Raw genomic sequence first — 9,429 nt, 5'->3', positions numbered from 1 at the left:
AGCTAAGAACACCTAATTTGTTTCATGGTACGTTTCTACGTCTCTTGTTTACAACCGTTGGAAAATAAAGGCAGTTTGAGTCTGGAAAAATGTCTCAGAGCAGATGTTTGCTCTGGAGTGGAGGAATGCTGCAGTGGAGCAGAGACAAAGAGCTGCAGCGCCATCTAGTGGCGGCAGATGTCACAAACAACCCCCCCCCCCAGTCTTTATATGAATACTTTGACATTTGCAGAGAAAATAGGAAGGAATTTACACAAACAAACACAAAAAAAACCTTTTAACACTTTCAAGCGCGAATTTATCAACATAAATCGGACAATCACTGTGGGTTTCAATGCTTTTGAAAATTATAGGAATAAAATCAAAATGGTTTAACAAGCTGAGGGATTTTGAAATACCTCTTTACTGATATGCCATTATTATATGCCATCATAACTTTAACTTCTCCCGTTTTCTTTCTTTGACAATAATCTCAACATAATTTAAATCTAATAAAAAGCATCCAAGTAAACACAGTTTAGAAATATTTTTTAATGTAAATATATATATATAGTTAACACCAGTGTTTGCTCTAAGTCTACCAATACATGCATTACAGAAAAAGGATAAACCAGGAGTCTCCAACCTGAGGCACTCTGAACCCTCCTTTGTGGCTTTTTGTCTTAACAAAAATTAAATGTTTATTTTATTTTATTGTACTTTATTTTAAAAAGTAATTAACTTTTTGGACTAAATGGCAAATCAAAAAGTCATATGAGTCAAACTTTATTCAACCCATTCACAAACAGTTGAAGCACATACTGTGTCACTCTGACTACAGTACCCATAATTCTTAAACAATCCATCCAGCAACACAGCTCTGTAGTTTGAACATTTTGACAGATTTTTGGGCACCGTATAGCAAGAACCACCAGAATTGATATTCAAGGTGGAGTGGCTTATAAAGCCAACTCTCTAATAATTAGATACAATATAAGGATTTTAAATGATCCAAAAAATAAGATCTATAGATATGAAAAAGATTTCTTGCAGAGATGCACCAACAAAAAAAAAAGAAATAAATAAACCATGAATATATACAGTATGCATTTTTTTTTTTATCTTTATTCACAACTGACATCAAACTACCTACTAATACATTTGCCAAATTGGGATGATCCTATGTGGCTTAAGTGTCTTTTATTTTGAAAGGTCGTGTGAATCTCTGTCAAAAGTTTTAAGCTATGTCATTATATGATTTTTTTTTTAAAAAAAGCAATGTTTAGATTTTATGTTTATCGAAATAACTGTAACATAAATGCAGAGTAGTGTCTTATTTTTTTCTTTCTAAAGGGTGAAATAAGACTTTATGAGTTCCAGACTCCTGATGTAGATAGTTAAAACTGGAGGGTCAATTGGGGGTCACTAATTGGTAATGTCATAACAAATATATGCAACTCATAAAATATGGATTTGTATTGAATTAAATCTATAGATAAAAGCTATTAACTAGTGTGTTTCACCTGAATCTAAGTTGAACTCCCAAATATCCTTTTTTTTACTTCTGGAAATGAACAAACGTGTGTGTTTTAGTCAGATACTTTCCTATCTTCTCTCACATGTTGTCAGCAGCTCGCTCAGGTAAAGTGTCAGTGGCTCAGGAGCTGAGAGCATTTTTCTAAGTGCAGTTAGATTTCACTCAGCAAAGAAATGAGCACTTTGCCTGCTGATTATAGGCTCACTGCCACTCTGTGCTCCTTCAAAGACCTTTTTTTATTCAGCCAGCTTCTTTAAGAGGCTTCATTGTGTTAGCACAAGTATACATTCACATGGATTGTTCTCTATTATTACCATGTTAAAACACTGATTTGTCTCCTTTACTCCCTGCTTTGAATGACTAAGACATAATGCTGGTTTCTTTTAGCAAAATGTGCAGACATCAACTCTCTTAAGTACTTAAGAAACTTTTCTTTAGGTCGACCTATTATTAAACTAAACTCAATTCAGCTGAAAAGTTAAAGACCCACTCAAATGAAAATTGTGTTTTTAACATGTTCCATCTAATGATGGAGGTCATGTAGAAAATTACGCTAAAAATTGGATTTTTTGAGTTTTTTTATTCAAATCACTGTGAATCAGGGGCAGACGCAAAAATGTTGTTTTAAAAATCTTGTTGCAGTGACGAGGGTGCTATAGTTGGTGAGACATGAGCTCCCTACTTCATTTTGATGCATCCAGTTCCAGAGAAAAAGGTCCATGTACAACTATGTTTTCCTCGGCCGATTTGACATCCGACTCAAAACTGTACAGCTGGACAGCTCCAATATTGCTAGTCACATTTTGTTGGACCGTAATGTTAGATTGGGGGAGTGACAGACTGTAAGGTAGCAGGAAAGAGTGAAAACAAAGGGATGATGGGAGATGAGAGTGGGTTTACTCCATGCCAACGGTTCCGCCTATAACTCTGAGGTAAATTCCTGATACACTACTGCCGATCATGTAAAGAAAAAGCAAAGGGGCCAAGGATGGAACCTTGAGGCACCCCACATTTAATTTTGTGGACCCCAGAGAAGCGTGTGTCCATGCTTATCAAAGTTTATCTCTTTTAATCAGATAGTAAACAGTATCAGAAAGCAGGTTGGGGAGTCTGTCCCAACCAGTGACATGAACATTTTATGTTTGTCAAATGAATTAAAAGACAGTGATTGATAATTATTGTACCATAATTTGAAAAGGTTATTCTAGGTTACAGTGCTCCATTTTATCAAGCTATAAAAAGTTCTCCTTAAAGTGTCATGTTATTATACAAGACAGAATAGTATTAGCTTTATTTGTACCCAAAAAATAAATAAAAAAATAACAGATTGAAAGGCTCCTCAAAATTCTAGCTTTTTTTCATCAAAAACCTGAGAACTGACTACTTTTCTGCTGCTGCTCCAAAATTTAAAAATAAGATTCCCAATTCTAATTTTTAAATTCTGAAAATAATAAACATATTTATCTGCTTTCGGTCTGGATATAAAAAGATTTTAAATAAAACACAACAACTGTTATTCTTTTCATGGGATTTATTTATTTCTTCATGTAATGTCCAACAATTTTAACAAGAAAGTTCATAACACAAATGAAAAACTCTACACAGGAGCTCCTTGTTTCTGAACTTTTTGTGTCATGAATTACCCATTATAATCCTGTCTGTGTCAGGAGCTTTGGCACAAAAAAAAAGAATTAAAATAATCATTGACTTTTAAAAACAAAAGTGAAATTAGTCAATTGAATTCCATTCAAATTAAATTGATGCAAATCATTTATAATTTTCCTCAAGAATAAAAAAAAAAACATCTTCAAAAATAGACTTTTTTTTATTAAAGCACACCTGGAATTAATTTCTAAAAATGTTAAAAAAAAAAAAAACTGATAAGACTTTTCCAGAAATAAGTTTTAAGAATCAATAAGAATGATAAAAAAAAACACATTTAAGAACAAGATTTCTAAAGGTAACATGATATTATGTTAATAAAAATGCTCCACAGAGTAGACTGTGTAGAAGAGCGTTTAAAAAAACAAACAAACAAACAAAACATGAATTTATTGATTAACATGATGAGAAGACAGCAGGATGAAGCTGCAGATGATGCCTTAGCAGTTTGTAGCAGCTTCAGAGCAAAGATGAACCTTCATATTCCAGCATAATGATGCGGTTACGTCAGAGAAAGCAAGTTAATGTCGTAGCATCCATCAACCTGACAAAAAAAAGAAAAAAAGAAAAATGTAATTCACATTACAGCATCAGTGTTTCCCTGAAAAAAAAAGAAAAATGTGCGTATAGAATAATTAATTTTTTTATGTGTTCTTAGTGTATTTGAACCATTGAACATACTATTTCTCTTGATTGTCTTGCCTTATCGTTGACTGTATATAAGAACTGGACCGAGTGATTGTGATGTCACCCATAGAAAAGTGGCTTACTTCTGGTTCCAACCAAATAAAGTTAATTCAGTTGCCACGTTGGAGCTAGAAGACGTCAAGTAGTAACTGGTCCAACTTTGTCCAAGTAATTGTGACTTAGTCCGGTAATGGTACAGTAAGGAGTGGTACGGTCCAGTTAACTCTGGTGAGCGTTTCCACTTAGTTAAGTGGAAACGCGGTTTGAGCGGTTTGTTTTCACATCGCATGTGTGGTGTAGACTGCTAGTGTGTCATTGTAGTGCGATGACTAGAAAAGCAACAACAAAAGAAGTCATCCAACAGCTTTGTATTCCCTTACTTCTGGTACATTGTGTATAACAGGAATTTTAAGTTGTTTGAAAGAAAATTTTGTGAGCGGCTAAGAAGAATACTGCCGAATGCTTTCAAACGTTGGAAACAATGAGTGCTATATTGCCGCTTTCTAATGTCATCATCACTTTCTACCAATCAATGTGTGGATAGAGCCGCTTTGCCCCAACCGTTCCGTTCAACTTTTCAATGGAACTACAACCGATGGGGTCCCCAAAGAGGTACGGGTCGGTACTGTTTAATGGGTCCATTTTACGATGGAAATGCTCAAAATACCAGACATTACCGGACCGGATGACTCAGTAGAAATGAGGCTTTAGACTTAATCATTGTGACTTGGCAACCACTCTTGCAATTAGGAATGAGCTTGTTGGAAGTCCATACCAACTAAAAGCTGGTTTAGGAGAATGTGTCAATCAAACATTTTTAAATGTTCAACATGGGGACCAGCGGGCACCACATACTTTTATTGAGGCGTCTGATTGGCCAGTTTATAAACTGAACAACTTCCAATGAAGGAAGAAAAAAATCATGAAAACATTAGGCCTAGCAAGGTAAAAAAATGTAGTAGAGCAAGACTTTTTATTCTGACAAACAAAATGACTGAGTAATCACTGTTTATTTCTTTACAGAAGTCTATTGGATTATGGCTTCTTGGAACCAGCAGGTACGTTTTACTTTGAGTACAGATTGTTCATTAAAATGTAAATTGTACTTTTCTTTTGATGTGCACTTAAATAGTATTTGTGCTTTAAAGATAACCTCACAAAACTTGTCTATTATATGTGTTTAAAATCTGTATTCCTAAGGACTAACCTTTCTTAATAATCTAGAAAGCAAGAAAATGTTTAAATGTATTTCTTAACCTGAAAACCAACAAAGGACTCACATCAAAGCGGCCTATGGAGGCGGTGGTGCGGTTGGCCTGCATCACTTCAGTCAGAGCCCACATCTGCTGAATACTGGAAGAAACAGTCTGGGGGTCTGGGAGACCCTGTAAAGAAGATATATGCCTCGGTTTTATTAAAAATTGACAACAAGTTATTTGTGCTAAGGTAGTAAAACAAGCTGTAACATCAGGATTGTAAAATGACTTGACAAGAACATAAAGCATGAGCAGTACCTCTAAATCAGGAGGCTGCTTGACCACAATCAGGTCCGATAGCCAATCAGAAACCTCCTTTTCTGGAGCCTGCAGCAGGGAATGAGAGAACATAAATGAAGACAGAGTTGTTAACTTTTCAGTTATTTATATGTTTGATCAAGTTCTTTATTTACACTTTGGCACCACCTGCTGAAAGGTTATAGAATAACAGCTGTCAATCAGATTGGGCTGAAAATCTCAGTTGGATCTGTTCAGACTTCAGTGGATAGATACAGATAAACAGCACGATAAAATAATGTGAAAAAAACATGAAAAAAAAGCAAATTCATAAAATATTGGAGTGGAGACTAGTTTTCATTGGGGACAAATTTCCCGTTTTATTAATTTTGATCATTTTTAATTTGAATGTGAAATATTACTTTGTTGGTTTCAAACTCTGATGGTTTAAACTAATTATTTTTTTAGTTTTGTGATCTTCCTATTATTGCAGATTCATTTTTCTTTGTTTGTTGCAGATCATCATCTTTATTGTCTTGTTTTGTGTGTGTTTTGCTTTTGTTTTGTTTTTTTTTTGCTTTGCAACACTTTTTGCTCTTGGTTTATTGGACTTTTTGATTATGTTTTATTTAATTTTTTTGTGCTGCATCCTGCGAGTTCTTTTATTCAAACAATGTCACACAAAGTCATCTCTGCCACAGCTTATGCTCTTTTTTTTAATAATTTGATCTGCCTCATCCCTGATCTCTGTTTTTGCCCGTTTATTTTTCTGAAATTATTATTGTATGCATTATTTTTACCAACCATAAAAACTATATTTTTCCCCCCATCAAAAATGAACATTAAACTGTACACTGTCTTTGGTTGACCATTTTGGCCGTTTAACCATTTTTCTATTTCTAAGTAAAAAAAAACTTCACAAATTTCACAAGAATGTTGAGGAATTCAATTCTCCTAAAAAGCATTATTTTCTGTTAAAAAATGAAACTTATATATTATTTTGAATCTTTACACATAGAAATAAATGTTTCAATCTAATTTTGATGCTTGTCACTTACCAGTAAAAAAAGCCCTCAAACTCTGGGTCTAAGGAAATTTGAATTTTGTAAAAAAAAAAAAAAAATCTAGATGTTGAGAATTTGTGATATCATTTCCTGACAAAAAACAAACAAACAAAAAAAACCCAGGAAAATATCTCCAAACTCTTCCTAAAACCTTCAAACATGTTTTCAATCTGTTCATAATTGGCAGATTTGATTTCCCATTATTTTCAAACACAACATAAAAAATTAAATATCAGGATAAACATAATAAACAGACAGTGCTCAAAAAAGAAGTGGATAGAAAAGAATTGTATTATTTCCTACTTCCAATCTTATAATATTCGAGCAATATGTTGAACATATAATATTTATTTACATAAAATAATTAAAGAATAAAGTAAAAAAAATAGCACCAAAGAAATGCCAGGAAGTCATGATTGTCAGAATATTGACTCATTAGGATTTTCCTTTACTGATTTGTATGTTTCCAAATATTTAAGGTTGTATTTTTTTTAGCTGTGTGACATTTTTCCTCATTTTGTTACCATCTTTCATGTTTTTTCACAACTTCAGCCCACATCCAAATACTTTCTGTGTTGTGCTTACACAAGGTTGCTTGATATCTTGATGTCAAAACAGCCATTGATGTTCTTCACAAGGAAGGTAATTCAGAAAAGCTAATAACTTATACATCAGGTTTTTCATAGAGTGCTGTATCTAAGTATTGTAACAGAAAATGTAACGGAATAGATGATGGAAGACGAACCAGAAACAGGGATGATGGCAGCCTTAAGATGATTGTGAAATGAGTATTTAGGAAAGAATCACAAGAACTGAAATTGAAGACAGTGTTTAAAAGAAAAAAAAAAAACAAAAAAGCCAAATTTTGGCAGACAAGGGAGAAAAAAATGGAAAAATAGGATCAGATTTTTATTATTGTTGTTTTTTTCAGTATCTATAATTTATCTATCTGTTTGATTTACTTTATTGTAATTCTGTAGCAAAATAAACCGAATGAGACGAGAGACAAAGGCACTTCATCAACACCACCCAGAATGTGAAGGATTCCAAACACTTGTTTTGATATTTTGAATTAAAGCTTTGAATTTCAGTTTCTGCTGCTTTAAAAAAGAACCATGACTTCACACAAATAACTCACTCACCCGTCCTTGTCTTTAAAACGCTGCATTTACTGTCTGTTTTCTGCAGCGGTGTGTGAGCTGCAGTCACTTCAAAAGAAAAAACATTCTGACAAGTTTGTTCTATTTCCTGAATATCTGCAGATTATGCAGGAAACTCATATGCTCCTCATTTGAAAAACAGAGACTGCAATCAAACCTTTTTTTTAAATATATTTTTGGTTTTAGTCTGCGTCTTCATGGCTGCCTTAAAAAGTCCTGCATGTGCTGCATTCACATGCAGAAGGCTGTGATCCAAACATTTAAAGCTTTTATCCCGACTGTTTCCCTCTGTTCCTCATGGAAACAGACAGTTAGACGAGCTGCCTGCATGTGGCATTTACAGCTGATTAAAACCATTACAGGCTGTTCTCTGTCAGGCTCTGGTGTATTTTTAGCTTTCCAGTAAAATTATGGATGTTAAACTAATAAAGAAAAAAGAAAAAAAGACTGACCAGCTCTTTGTGAGGAAACAGCCTTATGTCCTCCAGGCTGAAGATCCGCCAGGCGGAGGACGGCTGTCTCAGGATCAGCCTGATGGACTCTACGTGGTCCGGCTGCACCTGCATCTGAAAGACGCCACAAAGTTGATGAAGTTTATCCTGTCTTTAGTTGTAAAATTATTTTGGAAAACTTTGATGAAAACTGTGGGTTTTTTTGTTTAGAAGAGGTCAATCTGGAATAAAGAAAACAATTCTTAGTATTAACATTGTAGCTTAACTTTGTGTCTGTATGTTTACATTATTAAAAAAAATAAACATTTGTGCTATTTTACATGACCAATATTTTTTTTAATTATTATTATTTTTTGGGAGTGTGCAAAAACATTTTTACAGTCGTAAATCTTTTAAAGAAATATTAAAATTTATTTTTTTTAGAGCCACAAATCTTTTTATATACTTGTTATACATTGGTATCGTGGAAGCACAAAATAATTCTCCACTTACAATTTTTTATTTATTTATTTTTTTTACAGATTTAAAACTTCATGGACATCATTTTACAACCGCAAAATACTTCTGAAAGGAATATAACTCCGCATTAAACTGCTCAGCCTCGGAGCGCCATCCGAGGCCAACTTAAATGAAATCACTATTTGCCATCTGGCTCTGTTTGCATAAAGAGTAAACACAAAATAAATAGAGCAAATGAAAAATAGGTCAGGTGGAGTTGTCATAGCATTTCAACATTACAGTTCCCGACCGTGACTCTCTGGAGACACCGCAGCTGAGATTCAAAACAAACCAGAGCGGGGAGATAAAGTGACTCCCTGTTTGAGGAGTTGAGCTGCAGCCACACAGATCTGATGGCTTTCACTGTATGATCGCTCACACACCATATGCAGCTCTTTTGGGGAAATGTTAGGCTCTGAGATGTCCGGTTTATGCAGTTGTCTTTTGTCCAAAAGAACGACAAAGAGAAAAATGCCCTAATGTGTGAGGATCGTGCACTGTAGTTTAGATTTTCTTGTTCAATTTTCAGCTTTTCCCTATCTGTCAGTCACACCAGGTTTAGGTTACCAATTATCCACAGCTGCTCTGAGTTGTGTTAATGTTCCTCAGTGTATGTAAGTGTCTGGTTTTCCAATCATCTGCTTTGTCACTCTTTTGTTGCTCCCTCAGTTCCTGTTTTGTTACATTTGTATTTTATTCGTTATTATTTGTTATATTCGTTGAAGGCTATGTTTGACTTTCCCAACTACTCCCTGAGCCCCTAAAACATTAAATGTGGGTTTTATGAGCTGGAACTCCAGTTTGTGTGAAAAATAAATTTAAAGAAATATAAATGAACATTTGAAATCAATTGAACGGTGTTCCCTGATGGTGTATTCTGTGTGTGATAGTTTTTTT

The 9,429-nt window shown here is 34.2% G+C and overlaps 1 protein-coding gene across 1 annotated transcript in view; it reads right to left on the bottom strand.

Annotated features, from left to right (window-relative positions):
- Positions 1 to 3,549: 3,549 nt before the first annotated feature.
- nicn1 (nicolin 1) overlaps positions 3,550 to 9,429 on the bottom strand; it is a 16,796-nt gene continuing 10,916 nt past the window's right edge. The window contains exons 4-7 of the mRNA XM_024271231.2: positions 8,035 to 8,148; positions 5,380 to 5,448; positions 5,146 to 5,250; positions 3,550 to 3,722 (exon numbers count right to left, since the gene is read on the bottom strand). Of these exons, the coding sequence (XP_024126999.1) occupies positions 3,681 to 3,722; positions 5,146 to 5,250; positions 5,380 to 5,448; positions 8,035 to 8,148 (330 nt within the window). The 3' untranslated portion in view covers positions 3,550 to 3,680. The remainder of the gene's footprint in view (positions 3,723 to 5,145; positions 5,251 to 5,379; positions 5,449 to 8,034; positions 8,149 to 9,429) is intronic.

The sequence above is a fragment of the Oryzias melastigma genome, linkage group LG5 (genome assembly GCF_002922805.2).
Source record: "Oryzias melastigma strain HK-1 linkage group LG5, ASM292280v2, whole genome shotgun sequence".
Classification (NCBI taxonomy): Eukaryota; Metazoa; Chordata; class Actinopteri; order Beloniformes; family Adrianichthyidae; genus Oryzias; species Oryzias melastigma.
The sequence above is the reverse complement of the archived record's forward strand: the minus strand, read 5'-3'. Positions and strand labels throughout refer to the sequence as shown.